The sequence below is a fragment of the Amblyraja radiata genome, chromosome 5, assembly GCF_010909765.2.
Source record: "Amblyraja radiata isolate CabotCenter1 chromosome 5, sAmbRad1.1.pri, whole genome shotgun sequence".
Classification (NCBI taxonomy): Eukaryota; Metazoa; Chordata; class Chondrichthyes; order Rajiformes; family Rajidae; genus Amblyraja; species Amblyraja radiata.
This window is the reverse complement of record NC_045960.1, coordinates 58,600,289-58,622,569: the sequence shown is the minus strand read 5'-3', so window position 1 is coordinate 58,622,569 and position 22,281 is coordinate 58,600,289. Positions and strand designations below refer to the sequence as shown.

At 40.5% G+C, this 22,281-nt stretch overlaps 1 protein-coding gene across 1 annotated transcript in view; it reads left to right on the top strand.

Moving 5' to 3' along the window:
• Positions 1–273: 273 nt before the first annotated feature.
• Positions 274–22,281, top strand: part of eva1a (eva-1 homolog A, regulator of programmed cell death) — a 307,835-nt gene continuing 285,827 nt past the window's right edge. The window contains exon 1 of the mRNA XM_033021301.1: positions 274–593. Coding sequence (XP_032877192.1) covers positions 488–593 — 106 coding nt within the window. The 5' untranslated portion in view covers positions 274–487. The remainder of the gene's footprint in view (positions 594–22,281) is intronic.

Below are 22,281 nucleotides of genomic sequence, written 5' to 3'. Positions count from 1 at the left end.
TCAACGATCAATATTTTAAGGAGAAACTGTGAATTTTTGTTTTAACACTGTAAGATATTGAAATCTGATAAATGCGGTAAAAGAATAAGCTGAAAACTAAATGAATTCATTTTAGAGTGGAAATAGATTGGTAAAACTGCTCATCCAAATCAACCAAATGCAGTGTAGATAATTTAGAAATTGAATGCAGTAAGGTTATGCAGTTGTTTGGTCGGAATAGGTGTGAAGGGAGGGACGTTAGGACCTGGCGGCAAGGCGCTGTCTCAGGTGGGAGCCTGTCAATTTTACGCTAAGTCACTGAGTTGCGCTGCTCGTCCTTCACTTTCTCTAAACGCTCCCAGCAGCTAACAACAGCGATCTGTTTTCCAGCAATGGGACGGGCTGGCACCACAATGAAACATTAGCCTCGAAATGTGACTTTCCGGAACGAATAATTGAGGAAGGGAAGGAGCTTAAGTTTGGAGAACTAATCCCAAATGTTCCAAGGATGTTTCATCCAGATAGGCGTTGCTTACGTTTGGATGTGATTTTGGTTAGCGTGATGGGTCTGATTTGGACGAGCAGTTTTGCCAAAACTTCTTCGGACTTTTCCGGTAGGTGATGACTGGCCATGCACCCATCGATGGGGGAGGAGGGAGGTGTGAGTTTCATGTATTGCGAAAAGAAATCCAAATAATATTCTCTTCACCTACACGGAAGATGTGTCGAGTATGTTGTTGTTGTTTTTAAACAAGATGGTTTAACAGAGTCCGAAAGCTGAGCTTGCAACTCGAAATGAAAATTCAGTGCTTCCACCCTTTAAACATTAAGATGCGTTGTTTAAAAACACACGTTCCTGGTAAATGTAGTTTTAATATTGGATATCATACATTGGCACATAATCCAACTATACCGATCACATTTTATTCACGATTACGTTGCGTTATTCGCAATTGCGTTGCCTAGATATACATATTTACACGGAGAAACAGTGAAGCTACACTTCTTTAAACAACACCCTAATTGATATCAGCAGCCACTCTTTTAAGGGAAGATTGAAATGCAGTTCAGCCGCGTTTGTTCAGAATGAGAAAGTTGGTAAAAGCCAAACTTTGTAGAGTTTTTTCTTGTAACGTTATTTCTGGGATCGTGGAATATATAATGTAAAATGCAGTTTCTTTATTTATGTTACCCTGTTAGTCCCCTTTCTGTTAGGACGCGATGGTAAACTAACTCCCACTCATCCGTGGCGGGTAATGCAATTACAAAACGGGGTCCTTGGTAAAGCGTTGTTGTGTCGCCTAAAGTCATAACCGCGAACAACTTGAAACGTTCGTGTGTTTGGAATGAGCGTCGTTCGTTTATACCAAAGGCAACGACGGGCCGCACGAAGGAGGATTATTCCCTCCTCCGAAATCACGCGCTAACCTCACAACGGGCAAACTTCCTCCAACGCCTTGCGTGTTCAATCAATAATAATTACATCCCGGCGCCGAGTTCCTCTTCTCCTCCTCCTCCCACTGCGCGGCAATTGATCGTGAATTTCGTACAGCAAAAAAAAAGTTTGATGTAGGATTACAGCAGGACATTAATCAGGTTTGCTATTAATTCCCTTTCATGCCTTTGTGGGTCTTTTGGGGTGTTGTGCACAGCGGTGGGCAATGCATTTGTTAAATTAAGAGCAATGTAAACCATCCATTGTCACCTATCTGCTAATTGGTTTTGTATGTTTATTCGAGCTGACCACTTTAGTTGTGCGCGAGTCCACAGCCCAAATCGCCGTTGCCTTTAATCAGACCCTAATAAAGACAATTTGTTTGACAAGCTCATTTTCGGATGATTAGCGAGGTTTTACATGGTCTTAAAATAGACATACATTTTGGGGGGAGAATGCAAGTTGTTCATTCATCTTCTTGGTTAGTAGCCAACGGGAAATGTGATGTAAGTGTTCAATGTAAATAAGGCATACCGTTGCCAGAAAATGAATTATCAGGAAACCAGCAGGAACTATCCTTTAACTACAGGAGTGTGGATTTGAATCCCACTGTAAACGAAAGCCTTGTACTTCCAATGGCAGCGAGAATCCGTTTGATTAGAGTAGTCCAGAGATTTAATGATACTTGTAGTAGAAAACAGCTACGGTATTTGGTGCAGTAGGGGGTGATGCTGTTCTGAAATTGCGTTAAAGTGCGTTTTGTATGAAGTACCCGCCAGTTGTGATTCTTCATGTGGTTTGCCTTGTATCTACTACTTCTTCTTCTATGTAGTTTTTTTGGCGGTTGGCAATGCCTTGTATCTAGATACTGAATAGCCAACAAATACTGGAATATGGAGTAAACACTCTGCCCTGGGAACTCTGTTGACCAGGCAGCATCTGCAGAGAGAAATGGACAGTGAACATTTTGGGTTGAGAACCTTCATCTGGCCTGAAGGAGTAGAGAGGGAGCACACTTCCTGTCTCCACCTGACTCCATTTACCAATCATCATCTCTACACCTGGATCCACTTAACTACCCCCATCCTCTCCGGTTCCTTATTACACTGCCTATCTCCCCTCAATTATTTCAGTCCAGATGAAGGTTCTCCACTTGACTGTCCATTCCCAGACTCACAGAAACTGCCTGGCCCACATAATTCCACCAGCAGTTTGTTGTGTGACTTGCATCTGACATCTTGCATCTCGGTGCCCAGAGAATGGACAAGACTCCTCCATTAGTAAGATTGATAGATACTTGAATTTTTAGACATGAATGCAAATTAAGAATATGGGCCTTGTGTAGAAATTCTTAATGGATGGGGCTGTAGGCATTTGGCTGACTGATCTATTCCTGCTTCTAATTTTGATGTGCTTATGAGCCCTGAAACTCCATGGATCAATTAAAAAAAATTGTAATTGTTGTATAGGGCAAATTTAAATGTTTGTATTTAATTACCTATATGCTATGAATGTTTAACATGAGAGCATGGATATGTCAATTACATTTGAGGTAGGTGAAATGCAATTATAATCACATGACGAAGAACTGGCAAATATATTCAGCAGATTACAGCAGAAAGAATTAAACTGAAAATAGTAAATATTATAAAATATGAATGATTGGTTTCATGGCCAACTTGATTACTGTTGCTAATTTATAGATCCCTGATAAGGCATACACTTGCCAGCTACTTCAAAGGATGTGGGTTATTGACTTTTCCAAGTTTGTCTTCTAGGCCTGGGTTTTACAAGTTTAATTTTTAAATTCATCTTTTCATTGTGAAGTTAGAAGTCAATGACCTGGATACTATGGTCAGCGGTGAAAAGACAATGGTCACACTTTGTATCTGGAGGGCTAGAAAATAAAGAGGCAATGTTTTCCTGTAACAAAATAGTTCCGGTTCCAAGGATTGAATAGCCTATTCTCTTTCCTATGTTCAGTTTGATATTGATGAAATACCTTCTCAATTCAACCATCAAGTAGAAATAGTTTACATTCTCTGAAATTTAGAAGAAAGAGCTGATTAAACAAACATCTAAAATTCTTTGCGGGTTGTCTGGGTAGATGCTGAGAGGCTGTTTTTACTGGTTAGAATCTAGAACTATAGGAGAGAGATTGATTAATTAATTGGTCAATGTTCCTGCATAATTGAGTGTACTTGTTCTTTCCCCAAATTGATCAACATTTTCAAATAATTTACTGTTTCCTCACTGTGAGCAATCCAATATCTTCTTGCTTCTTAGTTTCATAACCATTTTTATGAAAAAAAACATTAATAGAAGCAAGTAAGACAAATCACATACCATAGGAAAAGTAGACCATTTGACCCCATTAGTCTTCTCCATCAGTTAACAAATCATGGCTGATCTTCCGCCTCAAATATCATGTCCTACGATTTCTTTAATATCAATCTCCGCTTTGAAAGCAATTAATTCAGAGTCTCCGCAGGCCTCGGGAGTAGAAAATTGCAAAACGTTACTGCCATCCGACTGAAGAAATTTTCCCTAATTTCACTACTAAAAGCTTGTCACTTATCTTGAGGTGGTGTCCTCTGGTTCCTAACACCTTATCTAGGGGAAAGACCCTTCCGTCATCTACTGTGTAAAGTTAGGAATGTTATACATTTCAATTAAGTCAGCTCGCATTCTTCTGAACTCCTAGTGAATAAAGCCTATGCTGTGCACTGTCCCTTTGAATGACAGACCACCCATCCCAGGAACCAGTCTAATGAATCTTTGCTGTACTCCCTTTGATATTAAGTAAATACAGCATTTCTTTAAGTAACAAGAACAAAATCATGCAGGATATTTGTGCTGCGATCTCACTAATGCTCTATATAATTGTAGTAAGACAGTTTTACACTTGCTCTCAAACCATTAAAAAGGCTATTGTGTTTTGTGTCTCCCTAATTGCCTGCTTCCACATACAATGTAAGCTTTTAGAGACCTGCATATGGACACTTGGATCTCCTTGAACATCAATGTTTTTAAGTTGCTAATTAAAAAACACAGCATTTTGTTTCCTCTATTAATGTGGATAATTTCACGTTTTTCCACATAGTGTTCAGTCTGCCATGTTGTTGTCTAATGTTAGCTTGTATAGCTTGTAAAGTTTCTCTTGAAGCGAGACATGCTTCATAACCCGAAATTATCCGGCCCGCAGGCGTATTTTTCTCTTCTTCTGAGGACCTCCATCATCCAGAATCTCAGAACAAGCGCACAGTGAGCATGGCAAAACCACAGCCAGCCGTAGCTCAAATCCCCATTTATACTAATTGCGCCTTTTATTCTCCACTTGCACCTTTTATTCTCCATTAATATTATATTCCCATCAATTCTATTATACTTAACTACACATTAGGGCCAGGTTACAGTGGCTAATTAATGTAACAACTGGAGAAAACCCATGTAAGTCAAATGAAGACTTCAAACTCCACACAGATAATGCCGCTCGCTGATCAGGATAGAACCTGGGTTTCTGGAACTGAAGAAGCAGCTATAATACATTATCTGCCGAGAGGGATTGCTGATGTAATTCCCTCTATGCAGTTATTGTCCTTAATTCCAATTATTTATTTATCAATATCTTGCAATCTACTTGGGTACCATTTTCCACTCCAATGCCCAAGAATTTTTTTAAGTTCATTTATTATTTTGGCTCTAGACTTTCTGAATCCATTCTGTTCTGGATGTTTTGTTTTTGTTTTGAGCTCGGGTGCAAATGGCAGGTGTGACACAGCTATTTATATTTTACCAATTTGCTGGAATGAAAAAATGTTCTTCGACTCTTGGAGCGCAGTAATGTTCTTCATTGTACGGTAATTATTTAGCAGCAATGTTTATTGTAAAGCAATTTATTCCATGAACAATTCTGAAATGTTACACAAACAAATTAAATCTGCAAACCTTTTGGGGTTATTGACAAGTAATGCAGCTGAAGAGTCCAGCAGTAGATTGGTACAAAGATAGTTTAGTTTATGAAATATGAAAACAAGAAAAAAAAGGTTTATTTGCAAATTCCATTCATATTATCTATATCAGGAAACTGCATGCTCAGGGAGATGGAACAGAGCGGCTGTTACTACAACTTATTTCTTTTCTGGGATGCAGAAAACGCAGGAGGTGACATTCTTCAATTAAAATAGAAGGCTGGCTGTTTTTTGCTGGAACAGTGATCTGTCAGGGAAATCAGATTCTCACAACCACAAATTTTAAAACATCGCATTCTGACAATTCTGATACAAAATGTACTTTTTGTGTTTTTTGTTCCTGGGGAGATTCTGTCCTTAGAATTAAATATTCAGCATATTGTTACATTCTGAATATCTTTTACGTCAGCTGTCATTGCCAACTTTGAAGTTCTGCTTGTATTTCAGCAACAGACAAAACTATATTTTGAGGTTAGTCCTTTGTTCATTGTACATTATTTTCACTAGTCTATGAAATTTGTATTTATGTTTTGTAGGTAATCTAAAAGTATAAGTGGCTCTGCTCTTGGGAGGAAAAACAGTGGCAGTGGCGGATATTGTTAAGTCGACCAGATTAGGTTTTTATTGAATTGTAGTTAGTTGTGATTGTGGTCAGTGAGTGCAGACTGAAACAAAATTCATTTGGTAAGAAAGAATAGATGTATGGGGAAATTGCTGAACAAAGTTTGGCATGTAAACTGGATCTTTTTTTGACTTTTTATATCCCATTACTTATATTAGTTTATATCCAAATAGCAGGTATACTGAATCCGTTGCTGTTCCTACAGTGAATCTTAAATTGCCTATGAAGATGGGTAGTATCGGATGTATTATGGTCACAATTCAACAGAAGAGCAAAGTAGATGACAGTAATTTAACAGCACCTGGGATCTGAAGTAATGTTTCCCCACCCAGTTTGAACATTTATTCATAATGATAACTTTTTACATTGTAATGACAACTCTGTAAAGTATAATTTTTGTTGGGGCTGGTTTAAAATAAATACTGAACTGCTTCAAGCTATTAAGGGAACGTGACACTCAAAGGTTAGCAATAATTATAGGCCAGGGTTGGTTCTGCTGAAAAGTAAGTGCCTGGAAATGGTGTAACTCATCAACTTGCCCATTTGCTTGGGTATTTATTCAGCTATTTGTCTCGCTCTAGTTTGGGCGAGGTTCAAATCGGACAGGTTGACCTTGCTTAACCCCAGCTCAGTTTTGTCATGTTTTCATGTACTGAAGAACGTGTCATTAGTGAAGACATGGAGGAATTATCTCCAAGTTGCGCTGATAATGATGATATGGTGCTTGACCCCAGTGGGCTGCTTTGTGTCATTGTTTATTCCGTACAGAGTGGTCTCCTGGCTCTCCATTGAATGTCACCTCCTTCCACCTCACCTTTAAATGCAATAGGGGTTGCTTAGCCCTCCGTCTCCTTCTCGTTCTGTTCTTAGAAAGGGTATGAATGAAAACCCATGTAGAAAAGGGGCTCTTAACTGGATGCAGCTGTACTTTTGAATCGGTGACAGTGAATGGGTTTAGATAAGAGCCTTTCCCACTGATTCACAATCTGGTGGGAACTGACTGCAAATGATTAGTCACCTCATGGGATGTTTTATTTGAGGGGGAAAATAATTTTCATCCAATGCTTTCAGAGCAGATTTCATTAATTTTATTCCCTTGTACTTTGTAAAGTTGGAGGACTCCAAGCAGTCATTCAATTAAGTTAACTGGGGGATTGATAACTAGTCATGACTTCTAAATTAACTGTGTTCCTCTCCCTACACCCACCCTCACCCACAAACTGATTTTTAACTTCATCCATCACCATCACTATTGAAGAAATGCCTCATATTTTTGGCAGTGAGAGAAGAGTTATGGTGTGAGGAAAACACAACAAAATTTCCAAGTATTGTAATTGGTGTAAGGCATGAAAGTACTTGTGTGTATTTTTTTAAACATTGATTTAAACATAGGCATCCTTAAATGCTTTTATATTTTCTAATGGCTCAATATTTTATAAAACTAAAAACTAGTGATGATTTATTTGTTAGGTCAGAATTTACTGTGAACCAGTTCACTGAGATAATAAATAACCTGAAATTAGCATCTCAGCTTGATATGAAGGCCATGTTTTGAAGGTTTTTGCTTGATAGTCTCAGTTAATAAGATAAATGGGGAAGAAAAAGGCCTCCCAAAGCCTAGTAAATGCAAATAATTCATGTCCCTGGTGACTGAGTTTATCCAGAGAGATACAAGGAGATCAAAGCGATAGCTCATCTTACTCGGGATGGGAAATAATTTTGCTTTTGAATGTTATATTTCAACATCTGCTTAAAAATGAATTTAAAAAAACAAAGTAAAAATAAGTTTGTATTTTCTCTGGGTAGCAGCAGACCAAAATGTGGTTGCTACTTTGATCTCGTTTACTGCCAAACCTGAACCTGACTTATGATCCAGGTTTATACCTGTGCGATGTTATTTTCACAAAGGTACAAACGGCATTTAGCACTGTAGAACATCTTCATATCAAGCTATCAACAATTTCAGCAAATTGGAACACAAAATATTGAAAATAAATTGGCAAGTAAAAACATTCCCATATTTCCACTGACGGCCCCAGCCCACCCACATTTGCTTTTTTTGGGTGTGGAAGTTTGGACAAGCTAATTCTCTGCACACAGCATGTATCCAGAGAGGCAGCAAGCTCTGTGTGTCAAATAAGGCCTCAGGCAATGGATCCTGACATCTCATGAGTCAACAACGTTTTTTTTTTCTAACGTATTTAAATGTCTCTGATCATTGATGACATTTACATTGATTTTGGTAGAGTCAAGTTATTTTAAAAAAGTGAACATTATTACAGAAGTATTAAAGAACTATTAATCTAAAACACCAGCTATTAATTTGCATTAGTAAAACAATAAATAACCCGACAATATAATTCCTTACAGGACACTAAATGCTAAATGCTGGAGTAACTCAGTGACTCGGGCAGCATCTCTGGAGGACATGGATTGGTGATGTTTCGGGTTCTTCTTCAAACTGATTGGATGGGGGGGGGGGGGGGGGGGGAAGGGAAGGAAGTTATAAGAGGAGGGTCAGGCAGCCTGACATGTAATAGGTTGATGCAGATGAGGGGGCTTTTTGATAGACAGATAGTTGGACCAGAGGCCAGAGATGAAAAGACAGCAGGTATGAGACGAAGAGTTTGAAGAGTTGCCAATTGTGAAGCAGGAGGATGGAATGAAGGTGGTAGGGGAGGGGGGGAGGAGAAATAAGTACAAGTCCAGATGGGGCACGGGAGGAGAAAGGTTGGGGAGGGGGGGTGGCACTTTGCAGTTGTCTAAAATTGGAGTATTCAAAGTTCATGCCGTTGGGTTGTAAGCTACCTGAGCTGAATATGAGGTGCTGTTCCTCCAGTTTTCATGTGGCCTCATTCTGATGAGGCCCAGGATGGAAGGTCGGCATGGGAAGATTAGTTCAAATGGTTAGCAACCGGAAGATCCAGTAGTCACTGGCGGACTGAGTGGAAGTGCTCGATGAAATGGTTGCCAAGTCTACGCTCAGTCTTATTGTACAGGAGGCTGCATCGGGAACACTGGATGCTGTAGATGAGGTTAGAGGAGGTATCTGTGAACTTCGGTCTTACCTGGAAGCAAGGGCGTAAAACCGTGGGGGGGCCAGAGGGGACACGTCCCCCCCCCCCCCCCCATGTTTTGAGAGGTGGGGGACATCCCCTCCAAGTTTTTGTGATCCGGATTTTTAAATCTCCGCTTTCCGCGAGACAGTGGGGGTGGGATGGAGGGGGGGGGCGGGGTGGGACTGAGGGCAGAGCGTGGCGATTGGAGGAGGGAGACGTGGCACAGACCTGTGCCTCATCCGCAGGCAGGATCGATTCCGGCCGGGTCTCTGGCGCTGTCCCGAGTGCCCCCCCCCCCACGGGTGGCTGGAGAGGTCGGCAGTCAGATGCGAGCGGTGCCCCCAGGCCCACAGCTAGCGCAGAGAAACAGCCCTAAACCCAGCTCAACTCTGCATGTTCCGCCAAGTGAACCTACAGTCCTCCTTGGACTTGCGGGAAATATGGCCAGCGTGGAGAAATAGAACTAGTGTCCCGTCAGTCTAGACAGGGCTGTTGGTTAACCCGGTGAGACAGGCAGAGTTGAGCTGCATTTAGCACTGGATTGAGCCTCCAAAGCCGCGTGTGTGCGCGTGTGTGTGTCCGTGTCCGCCAAACAGTCCGCCAAACAAGTGTGTCCCCTGTCCCCTCCATGTTTTGATAGCGAGTTTCGCTCTTGCCTGGAAGGAATGCTGGGGTCCTGAGATGGAGGTGAGGGAAGTGGGAAAGGTAAATCCTTAAATAGCTTAGTTCAATTTACTGAGATAGCTTGTAAACTGATGTGGGATTATTGTTAGGATGACTCCACCTTGTGTTTTACCATAGGACTGTGAACCGAAGTATATACTGAACTAGATAAACAGATTACTGGATGTTAATGCGTTGGGCTAATTAAAAAATAGTTCTACCAGAATCTCTGATGTGCCTCCTGAGTAGTGTTAATGATGAATTTTGCATTCATTGTTTTGTTTTTGTAGTTAGAGTTATTTCCCCCTCCCATCTGTATGATGTTTAATGAAGATTGTGTACACAAACTAGTATTGTTCTAGTGAATAAATGGTAAATGTGAATCTTGTTTATTTAGTTTATTGCTATGTTGTGATTATGATTGGGACTTCACTTTCAGTAAAGGTGGTGAGAAGGGAGACAATTAGGGTTTTCAAAAGGGAATTGGATAAGCACTCAGGGAGAGTAATTTGCAGACCTATGGGTAAAGACCAAGGAAATGGGAATGACAGGGTTGCTATACAAAGAGTTGACGCGTACTTGATGGGCCAAATGGTTATCCTTCTGTGATGTAACTATTACATGATTTTCTAATTGTCTAATATAAGTAAAGTATTACCAAGATATAATTTACAATCATCACTATGTTTTAAGATATATGGACCTGATCACACTTTTCTTGCATTATTGTCATTCCTGAACAGCCTGTTCCCATGCTATATGACTGAGGTAAAGTTGGAAAATTAAAGGTAGGTTCTCAACTAATTGGATGTTAGCTAGCTTAAGTTTTGGGGGGTGGACATCTCGGCTCCAGGCCAATGCTATGGTCATTTCTTTGGGCAGTATTCTTGGCCAAACCAACAGTTTCATCATTGGCCTTCCCTTTATGATGAGGTCAAAAGTGGAGAGGTTTGCTGGTGATTGGTTCCATTTGCAAGTCCTCAGATAATTACACTTATGGCTTTGTGCAGAAGACCTGATGGCATTGGGGCATGTGCTGATGTGTGGTATGAATGCTGCTTGCCAGTTTAAATGCCAAATAATGTTTTTTCTCCACTGCGAGTATTTAATCACTTCCTTTTGATATTCAAGGATATTTCCATTCCCAAATCCCCTGCCATTTGCCTTCTATTGATCATATTTGATTGGTAACTGTACAAACCATACTTTAGTTTCAAGAGCTGGCCAGCGAATTGAAGAAGAGTCTCAACCCAATGCATCACCCATTCCTTCTATCCAGAGATGCTGCCTTCCTGCTGAATTACTCCAGCATCTTGTGTCTATCTTCAGAGAATTGACTCGTCGCTGCACAAAACCTTTCTACTATCCATAAAGCAGAAGTCCATAATGTGTTGCAGTACTCTAGATTCAACTGGACGAGGTCAGCTTCAACTGCTCAAGATGGAAAAGCCTGTTTTATTTTGAAAGAAACATCCTCTGAAATGTTTATGTAACAAGGAAGTGCTAACTGCCTTCAGTCTGCCACCACTGTTTGCAGGAATTTGGTGTAGCCTGCAGCCATGGGATGGCTGTCATTGAGGGAACTTTTAATAAAAATGTGAACCTACTTGGGTCAGCTCGTGAATGACTTGACAGCTACCCATCTAGTAAGTGGGTAGCATCTGTGAAATGTAAACATTATGTTTTATTTTTCATGAAGCATCCAAATCATTTTAATGAGTTTCCCAAACAAGAATGTACCAATTTTAATGTTTTTTTTGTTTGTTGTTTCATATTGTGGCATTAGTGCTGTTCTCACCACTTATATAGCACATCCAAAATGTCTGAAGTCTAATTTGTGGGCACAGGTGTGTTCTGCCAGTCTAGTACTCGGGTGGGGAATGATCCCTTTGCATAGAAATTAAATCGAAGGAATGAAAATGTAAAGATAATGATGTCTTTGCAATGCAAAGATGGTGGAAGACTTTTGAAGCAAGTGATTATCATAAAATATATGCAAAACACAGCACAACACAGCACAGCACATGTATTGGGCACAGCCTTGTATTCCCGTTGTACAGAATTGCATATAGAAGTAATTTCTTCATGGAAATCTCAGCTGCTTTCCCAAAATGAGGATGAGAGAAATCTATAGCTGCTCAAATCATAAGTGAGTATTTGAGTTGCCTAGCAGTGTTATCTGTGTAAATGATACAAATCACAGGACATCACAACAACGAGGATACGGTATATTAAGGGAAGAGTATTATCCTTTATGAAGAGTTGACATCTGGAAATGCATGTGGATTGACGTGTTTTGTTTTGATTGAAAAGCATGGAAACGGGGCCCTTTGACCATTGATCACCCGTTCACACTTGTTCTATGTTATCCCACACTCTTATCCACCCCCTACATACAATTTACAGAGGCCAATTAACCTACAAATTCGCATGTCTTTGGGATGTAGGCGGAAACCGAAGTATCTGAAGAAGCCAATGCGGTCACAGAGAAAACGTGTAAACTCCTCCAGACAGCACCAGAGGCCAGGGTTGAACCTGGGTCTCTGGTATTGTGAGACAGCAGCTCTACCAACTGCGCCATTGTGCCGCCCTATGTATTTGCTTTCATTAGCAATGTTACAAAATTTTGAGATTTAAAAAATCAAGTCTGTAATTTATCCCATCAGATAAAGCATAAAAAGAAGTTTAATTTGACACCTAATTCACTTTCATATCTCATGTATTTAAAAAGTTATGGCCATTTTCATACTCGGAAATGAGCATCTTGTTCCCTATTGATTTTCTATGGACGTAACAAAAAAGCTGTGATCGTGGACAGTCAAAAGCCCATAACTTTCTTAAAAATTAAGAGAACTGAATGAAATTTTCAGTTATCATAGATTGAACCATTCTGAAACAAATATAAAATAATCTTACTTGGATGACCTGAAATTAAAGCATATAATTAGTTAGTTACCCAAGTGTAGCTAATTTCAAACTTCAATTGCTAGATCTAAACATCTATCCATTTCTTAATAAATGATTAACATTTTTAAATAGCCTAAGTGTGCAAATAATATTCATAAATAATTCACAATAAAACATGATTTTTAAATCTCATTTACATTAATTTATAGGCCAAATGGAAGGAATTTAGTGTTCAATTGCTGTAAATTAAAGTCCATTTTAAATCAGCTTTCTAGTGGGATCCTGTGAACGCGCTGGTTTAGAACGTTCACATTGCGGTAGATTTGTGCCCTCAAATGCCCAGAAAAATACTGCGGGATATAATGGGCCCAAAATGAGCTACTCGCAATATTAAACTTTGTATAAAGGGATCTTAAGAAGCCCTTTTTAATGTAAAAATAAGCTACATACCTTCTGTGGTTTGCTCTATGAGACCCTGACGGCTGTCGGTGGTCGCGGGTTTAGAGATTGATTTTTAAACTACTATAACTATTATCCAAGGCCTTTAAAACTAATAATAGCTTTTGCGACGGGGTCTTCCAGCGATTTTTCGTTAATAATTAACTAGGCTGAACATCTTCAATTTGAACAGCCTAGAGAAAATCGCGTTTTAAACCCGCCCCCCTCTAAACGGCGCCAAAATCGCGCACACCCGCAGCGACAGATTTTCAGCGACGCTTCAGGTAGGCTTTGCAACATACCTACTTTCATATAACCATATAACAATTACAGCACGGAAACAGGCCATCTCGACCCTTCTAGACCATGCCGAACACGTATTCTCCCCTAGTCCCATACACCTGCGTTCAGACCATAACCCTCCATTCCTTTCCCGTCCATATAACTATCCAATTTATTTTTAAATGATAAAAACGAACCTGCCTCCACCACCTTCACTGGAAGCTCATTCCACACAGCCACCACTCTCTGAGTAAAGAAGTTCCCCCTCATGTTACCCCTAAACTTCTGTCCCTTAATTCTCAAGTCATGTCTCCTTGTTTGAATCTTCCCTACTCTCAGTGGGAAAAGCTTATCCACGTCAACTCTGTCTATCCCTCTCATCATTTTAAAGACCTCTATCAAGTCCCCCCTTAACCTTCTGTGCTCCAAAGAATAAAGCCCTAACTTGTTCAACCTTTCTCTGTAACTTAGTTGCTGAAACCCAGGCAACATTCTAGTAAATCTCCTCTGTACTCTCTCTATTTTGTTGACATCCTTCCTATAATTAGGCGACCAAAATTGTACACCATACTCCAAAATTGGCCTCACCAATGCCTTGTACAATTTTAACATTACATCCCAACTTCTATACTCAATGCTCTGATTTATAAAGGCCAGCACACCAAAACCTTTCTTTACCACCCTATCTACATGAGATTCCACTTTCAGGGAACTGTGCACAGTTGTTCCCAGATCCCTCTGTTCACCTGCATTCTTCAATTCCCTACCATTTACCATGCACGTCCTATTTTGATTTGTCCTGCCAAGATGTAGCACCTCACACTTATCAGCATTAAACTCCATCTGCCATCTTTCAGCCCACTCTTCCAACTGGCATAAATCTCTCTGTAGACTTTGAAAATCTACTTGAACTTATTCAGTTATTGCTCTTGCTCTGATACCAATGTGACTTCTGAACTCCTGCATCTACACGCCTCCTGTGGGAAACCAATCAGCCCTTTCTACATAACTTTCAGATCATTCAGTGGTGTAGGAATATATTGCCCTAATTACTGTCTTGACTTCTACACTTTAGAGGAATAGACGACGTTTGCTTTTCAGGTGTTAAAACAGTTTGTTTTAAAACTCAGCTTGATACTATTAATTGGAATAATTTGATCAGTGCCATCAGGATTCAATATTTTGAAAAAAAAAATTTGAGTGTGTGCACATTTGTTGCCAACCAAGAGCTTCTGCTTCAGTTGGGTGAATTGGTCAGAAGAATCAATCTTTGGAAATAATTTGTCGTCACAAGGAACTGCAGACAAAAATACAAAAAAGAGAAAGTGCTGGATTAACTCTACGGGTCAGGCAGCATATCTGGAGAACATAGATAGGCAATGTTTTGGTTCGGGACCTTTCTGACTGATCATAGTGTGGGGGGGGGGGATAATCCAGATAGGTAGATGCAGGTTAGGGACGGCTTATTGGCAGATGGTTGGGCAAAGACGAGAGATGAAAAGACAAAAATGTGAGTTAGGATGAGGCTAAAAGAGCTGTGGGGGAAAAAGAGACAAATGGCTGCAAATCCAATTGAGGCACAAGGAATAGAGATTGAAAAAAAGCAGAATGGAAAAGAAAGGGAGGCAGTCATTGGAGGTTAGTTACCAAAAATTGAAGATTTCCATGTTTATACCATTGGGTTGTACGGTAGCAAGCGTAATATACCTAAGCAGAAACGGAAAGGTCAGTATGGGAAGGGAAGGTGAAATGGTTAGAACCGGTAGATCCAGCTGGCCTTCCGTGACTATACTCTATGATCCACAGCAATCCTACCAGGTAGGTCTGAGGCTGGCATGCGTTTCCTTTAACCTCTACTGCATTTGGTGCTCCCGAAGTGGCCTCCTTTACATCGGCGAGACCAATCGTAGGCGAGGCTATTCTCCAATTTTAGGTAACTAACCTACAAACATCCCTTCCTTCTCTTCCCCACATCCCCCCCCCCCCCCCCCCCCCCATTCCCTGAACCCCACCTGGATGAGTACCAATTTTCCCTCTCACCTCTATATCTATATTTCTTCCTCTGGCTTCACATTTCGATATTTATCTCCTTATCTCATACTTTTTGTCTGTTCATCTGATGTTTATCCAATCATAGACACAGAATTCTGAAGTAACTCAGCAGGACAGGCAGCATCTCTGGAGAGAAGGAATGTGTGATATTTCAATCCTTTCCCCAGAGATGCTGCCAGTCCCGCTGAGTTACTCCAGTATTTTGTGTCTATCTTCGGTTTAAAACAGCATAGAAACATAGAAAATAGGTACAGGAGTAGGCCATTCAGTCCTTCGGACCAGCATCACCATTCAATGTGATCAGTTCTAAATGGCCTACCTCTTATTCTTAAACTGTGGCCACTGGTTCTGGACTCCCCCAACATCGGGAACATGTTTCCTGCATCTAGCCTGTCCAATCCCTTAATAATTTTATATGTTTCTATAAGATCTCCTCTCATCCTTCTAAATTACAGTGAATACAAGCCCAGTCATTCCATTCTTTCATCATATGACAGTCCCGCCATCCAGGGAATTAACCTCGTGAACCTACGCTGCACTCCCTCAATAGCAAGAATGTCCTTCCTCAAATTAGGAGACCAAAACTGCACACAATACTCCAGATGTGGTCTCACCAGGGCCCTGTACAACTGCAGTATGATTATTGAATTCTCCAATGTGTTAAAAGTTTGTTTAAATGTTCTTCGGTTTGTTTTATGTGGGGGAGGGGGGAGTGGATCGGGGGAAACTTTTTTTCAAGTTCTTACCTTCCCGGAGATGTGATTATTTTTCGGATCATATTCTCCGGGCTCTGCGGCCTACCATTGATGGAGCTGGAAGCCTCCTCGGACTGTTGTGAGCCCCACTGCGGGGTGCGGATTTAACATCGGAGCTGATACCTTGCCTGGGATCGCTCCCACCGCGACCACTTTACCATCAAGAGCTCGCAGTCTTCGGGAGAGGCTGAGTCGGGAGCTCCAACGTCGTGGAAGGTTCGACCAGCCCCGACGTGAGGTTCGATCCCCCGATGCGGGAACAGATCACCTCGATGCGGAAGGCCCGAAATGCCGCCGGCTACGGGAGTTAAGCTCATCCCATCAACGGGGGCTCGAGGCTCACGACCGAGGAAGAACAAAGGGAAAGGATTTGAACTTTATTTCGCCTTCCATCACAGTGAGGAATGTGTAGGAGTCATTATGGTGGATGTTCATGTTAAAATGTGTTTTTGAGTGATCTGTTGCTTTTTATTTGTATGACTGACCTGGCCAATGAAATTCCTCGTATGTTGCAAAACATACTTGGTGAATAAAGTGTGATTCTGATTCTGTTAATAATTGACTCCAGCATCTTCCCCACCACCATGTCAGGCTAACTGGTCTATAATTCCCTGTCTTCTCTCCCTCCTTTCTTAAAAAGTGGGATAATATTAGTTATCCAATTCCCTCCAATCCACAGGACCTGATCCAGAATCTATAGAACATTGGAAAATGATTACTAATGCATCCACAATTTCTAGAGCCACCTCCTTGAGTACCCTGGGATGCAGCCCATTAAGTCCTGGGGATTTATCAGTCTTCAGTCCCATTAGTCTACCCAACACCATTTCCTGACGTGTGAATTTCCTTCAGTTCCTCCATCACCTTGGATCCTCTGTCCATCTAGTACTTCTGGGAGATTGTTTGTGTCTTCCTTAGTGAAGACAGAGGCAAAGTGTCTGTTCAACTCATCTGCCATTTCCTTGTTCTCCATAATAAATTCACCTGTTTCTGTCTTCAAGGGTCACACATTTGTCTTAACTGCAGTTTCTCCCTATACGTTAGTCCAATCATATTTCCATTTAAAATCAAACCCTCACCTGTATCCGACAACCACTTGCCAGGCTTTGTCGCGTTTCCACCTCTCTTCCAGCTTTCTCCTCCCACTACAATAAGTTCCAAGAAGGGTCCAGACCTAAAACGTCACGTATCCATGTTCTCCTGAGATGCTACCTGACCTGGTCAGTTACCTCAGCACTTTGTGTCTTTTACAGAAAATAATTACACATTCTTTACAACTCATCAAGGATTTAGTTTTTTTATACCTAAAATAGGATGTATGCCTTTAAGTGTTTTCTCTGAATATTTGGGCTGTAAGCTATCTTATTGACATAGGAAAAAATAATGGATGCCACTTTTTTTCCAACATTAATACTAATGAGGAGTGGACAAAGCATAGAATTAAACAACAGCAGTAATTTACAGGAACACACAAGTTACAAAACAAAAAGTGCCCATTCAGCCCAACCAGTCCCATGTGAGCATTACCTTTTCAACTCTCCTTTCTTCTATACATTCAATGAGTGAGATTGTAATGAGCAAGGATGTGGGTGAATATAAGGATTTGACATTTTCAGTGATTGAAATTAAATTGTGGTATTGTTACATTGTATTAATCTAATTTACAACACTCGATGACCCTACGTGTAATTGATTGCATTGACACGATGTCAGTGTGATGAATAGAAATGTGCAGCAAGGACGAGCTAGCATCAATGCCGGGGTTTAGATTGCTGGATTTTTATTTCTCTTCAAGGTGTGGTGTCTGTGCCGGGGATGGAATACATTTTACTTTGGCAAATCAGTCAGCAACAAATTGTGCCAGATCATGTATTATGTTGCCTAGGATGTGATGAAAGCAAAGGTTTGTTTTGTGTGCCCTGAAGGTATGTTTTGATTCTCCAATTCAAAAGACAGGTTTTTTTTTTTGATCCTTAATACATAATCTTATTTAAGAACACAAAATGCGTTTGTTGTGGATCATTTTAAGGTGACCATGTGTCAAAAATTAGGGATAGTAATTATTCGCGTGAAAATTGAGGGCAAATTGCTTTGGGGAAGTTGATTTTATATCTGAACAGTACAAATATATCTCTGCTGCCTGAGTAGGAGCTTGATTTTTGAAAGTGAGAGTGTAGAAGGCTCAGTCACAAATAGCACTTAGTAACGCTTGCAATGGTGTTTGTAATAGAAAGGCCAAAATAAAGTATATGGCCTTTTATCACTCTTATTGGCAGGTCAACTTGATTGAGATAGATCGGTTTCAAACTGAGGATGGTCTTTTTCATTAGCATCAGAATAAACTTGCACAGTATCCTTAGATTTAAATACAAGTCCTCCATTTGAATTTGTCAGGGTAAATTAACACAGAGTTAATTGTGCATGCTGGAATGCCACAGAGATTTTCCGAAGGCAAAGAATTGTTTTAAATGACCTTAATTGACAGCTTGAAAAAAACAGGCTGCCATGCACTGAAATCAACACTTTTTCTTTCAATGGCTTTCTTTCCTTTAGCCTTGCAATATCCACATACCTGGGGTTTGATAAGTGAAATCAGACATTCATTTGTGTAGGAAACAAAACAGCATGATTACTTATAATCTTTTTGATAGTAACATTTTGTTAGGAAAAACACATTTGCCATTTGTCTACAATGTTGGGTAAATAAAAATCACCATTCAATTCAATCTAGGTTGAAGCAAAGAAACAAAGCCTCATTAGTGACCTGTGACCAACTGGATGACTGGCTTTTGTATGTAACTAGTGAAGTAATCATTAATTTACAGACTACCATGAAAGGATTCAGCTTCTATCCAACCTGCCTCCTCTACCCTGCCCCCTCATCCCAACCACCAATTTTCCTGACCTTCCTTGTCGTTGCTTTTGGGTCAGATGAAAAAGAAAAAAAAATCCATAAGGATCTGCTTTCTACATTTTTAACCAAACTGAATGGGAAATTGGATACTCCAAAGGTCCTAACAAATAGTTTAGACACAGCTGAACAGGCAGAGCCTCCTAGACATATAAACAAATCTCAAAGGTCAAAATGAAGCATGACATTTGAGGGAACTGAGGATGAAACTGCTTTGTAGAACCGTTTGTGTGAGGACGCTCACTCAATCGGCTTTCAGGAAAAGGCTGAATTAAAGTATTGCCAGGTTTTTAATGCATCTTTGATTATTTGCTTGAGCGTAATGGCATGATTAACAAATGCCACGAGAGTCTTTGACACAAATTAATGCGTGGCCATTTGCCAAAGCCAGGAATAGTTTTCTATACTTCAAGTACTAATGACAGATCAGAAATTTTCATGCAGCAAATACAATGAGCAATAATTTTATCCTGCGGAAGCAGAGCCAGTTTGACATTGTGATGGATGGATGTTTTCCCATTACTTGCTGGGACTTGTGAAGTAGCTTGCGTGATCCTTTACAACTTTTTAGTTATCGGTGGTATATCATTTCAGTGGGTGGGAAGAACATTAATTTTCATAGAATTAACCACAAGAGACTCCAATGCAATTAAAAGTTTAAAAACTGAGGGATTAGGTGGAGCACTAGATTAGCTAGCATTTTACCTGAGGTCTGGATTTATATCCAACAGCGTGATGCACATAAATAAAATGAGTTTGACACCGTCAGTTTCTATAGGGCATGGGGCCACAATGTCTATAATTCTCTCCCAACAGGACATTTAGTCAGCATTGATACACTTTGTCCAAAAAGGACAAGGATTTGGGAATGTGACACTGTTTCTTGTGTTTAAAACAGTGACAGTTGGATGACAGTAAAATTGGAAGATATTTGTTGAAGCCATTGCAGCAGTCATGAGTTCTTGATCTTTAAACAAAATCAATCTTTAGCTATCTCATGGGATGTTTGTTTACTTTTGCTGCAGAGATCTGCAGAACTATTACGTGTTCTTCTAGACAGATTTTTGGAGAGGGAATGTGGTGAGGGAGAGACATAGATGATTCATCCGTCTCAGAAGCTTGAGAGAAAGGAATTGAAGTTAGGGTGGTCCACTAGAGATTGGAGGAATTGGGTTGAAATTACCACAAAGAAAGGTGCTATTTGTTCCAATCGTCAGTTTATTGTCCCGCTTGCAATAGTCCTAATGTCAAGTCCCTTTATTCCACTGCCCTTTAACTGCCAATCTGTAGATTACTTTTACCACCCATTTCCTTTCCATTGAATGAATGAATGCGTGAATGAATGAATGAACAAATAATGTATACTTTGTCATGCTAGATATTGAGAAGATAGACATACCTGTGGAGAAAAGGAATAGGTGACGTTTCGGGTCAAGCCCCTTCAGACGGAGAAGGAATCTATGTTGTCAAGCTGGAAAGGGTACAGAGTAGGTTTACGAGGATGTTGATGGGACTAGAGGGTTTGAGCTATAGGGAGAGGTTGAGTAGGCTGAGACTCTATTCCCTGGAGTGCAGGAGGATGAGGAATGATCTTCTAGAGGTGTATAAAATCATGAGGAATAGATTGGGTAATTGCACAGAGTCTCTTGCCCAGAGTGGGTCAATTGAGGAGCAGAGGGCACAGGTTTAAGGTGAAGGGGAAAAGATTTAGTAGGAATCTGAGGGGTAAATTTTTCACACAAAGGGTGGTGGGTGTATGGAACAAGCTGCCAGAGGAGGTAGCTGAGGCTGGGACTATCCCAACATTTAAGAAACAGACAGGTGCATGGATAGGACCGGTTTGGAGGGATATGGACCAAATGCAGGCAGGTGGGACTAATGTAGCTGGGTCATATTGGCAGGTGTGGGCAAGTTGGGCTGAAGGGCCTGTTTCCACACTGTATCACTCGATGGCTAAAGGCCTCGACCTGAAACGTCACCCATCCTTTTTCTCTGGACGTGCTGCCTGACCCGCTGAGTTATTCCAGCACTTTGTGTCCATCTTCGGTATGAACTGGCATCTGCAGTTCCTTTCTACACATTACAAATTATCCGCCTCCTGCCCTACCTGAGGAAGAATCAGCGGTTCTGACATTTGGCTCATTAATTTCCTCCTCAGATCTGAGAATGCTGCTTAAGAAGCAGCAAAGGGTGTTTCTGGCAGAAGCAAGGTTGTGTGAAAAGCAAGCAATATTATGGTGGTGGAGAAAGGTGCTGGTGATAGATTGGATGTAGAACTAAATTTCAGTAAAGAATTGCCCTGGAAATTTGAATTTAGACTCTGGTTCATGTTAAATGGGCAGGTTATCAAGCTTTCATGGAAAGGTAATTGTAAGGTGTGAGCATTTTATTTGTAGGAAGTCAATATGTTTTGGTCTTGTTCATGTTGAACTGTAGAAAGTTCTGAGTACTTTTGTCCAAAACAATATGAAATGATCTTACCAAACAGAGATTATGATGTTGTTTCTTATTTCTCTGAATGCCTGTGGTGTGTAAATGTAAATTTGTTTCTGCTGATTTGATTGGCCAATTCATTTAGTTGCATTGATTATCTCCATGGTTCTGCTTGTTACAACATTTTTGTTATCCTGTATTTTTCATGATGATCTACAAAAGAATTGTGCTTCGCTCAAGATCAAACATGCAGCAAATTGCATGTTGAGTAATGCTGGAAACAACAGCTTTTCAGGGAGGATATTTGAAATAACATGATGCGTGAATTAAAATAGCTGATAGTCATCTATGGCTATTCCCTGAATGATGCTGCCTTTTGGGCCATTCTGTCTGTCGTACGCACGCTTTTATTAGGTTTCTGCCAAATATGTTCTACATACTTTCACATGTCAGTGCAGCTTCCTGTGCTGCACAGTAGTTTTCATTGTATCTGCCGGTACTTTTATCTCAGCTTCCCATTTACCAGGTGCTTTAGATTTGAGACTTCTGGCTGAGTGTCTGTAGTTTGATGTGTTTGAGTAAACAATACATAAGACTGAAGTTTTGAGGCAGAAGATCACCCAGGCTAGTTTGAGCTAGCGCTCCTGAGGGGGGCAGGGCTAGTGTGGGGTGTTGCTGTGGGGGTTGGGCAAAGAATTATTAGACCACACACAACACTTTAAAAGTAACGTTTACGAGATGCCACTCAGGATAGAAATAAAGGTGTACATTTAA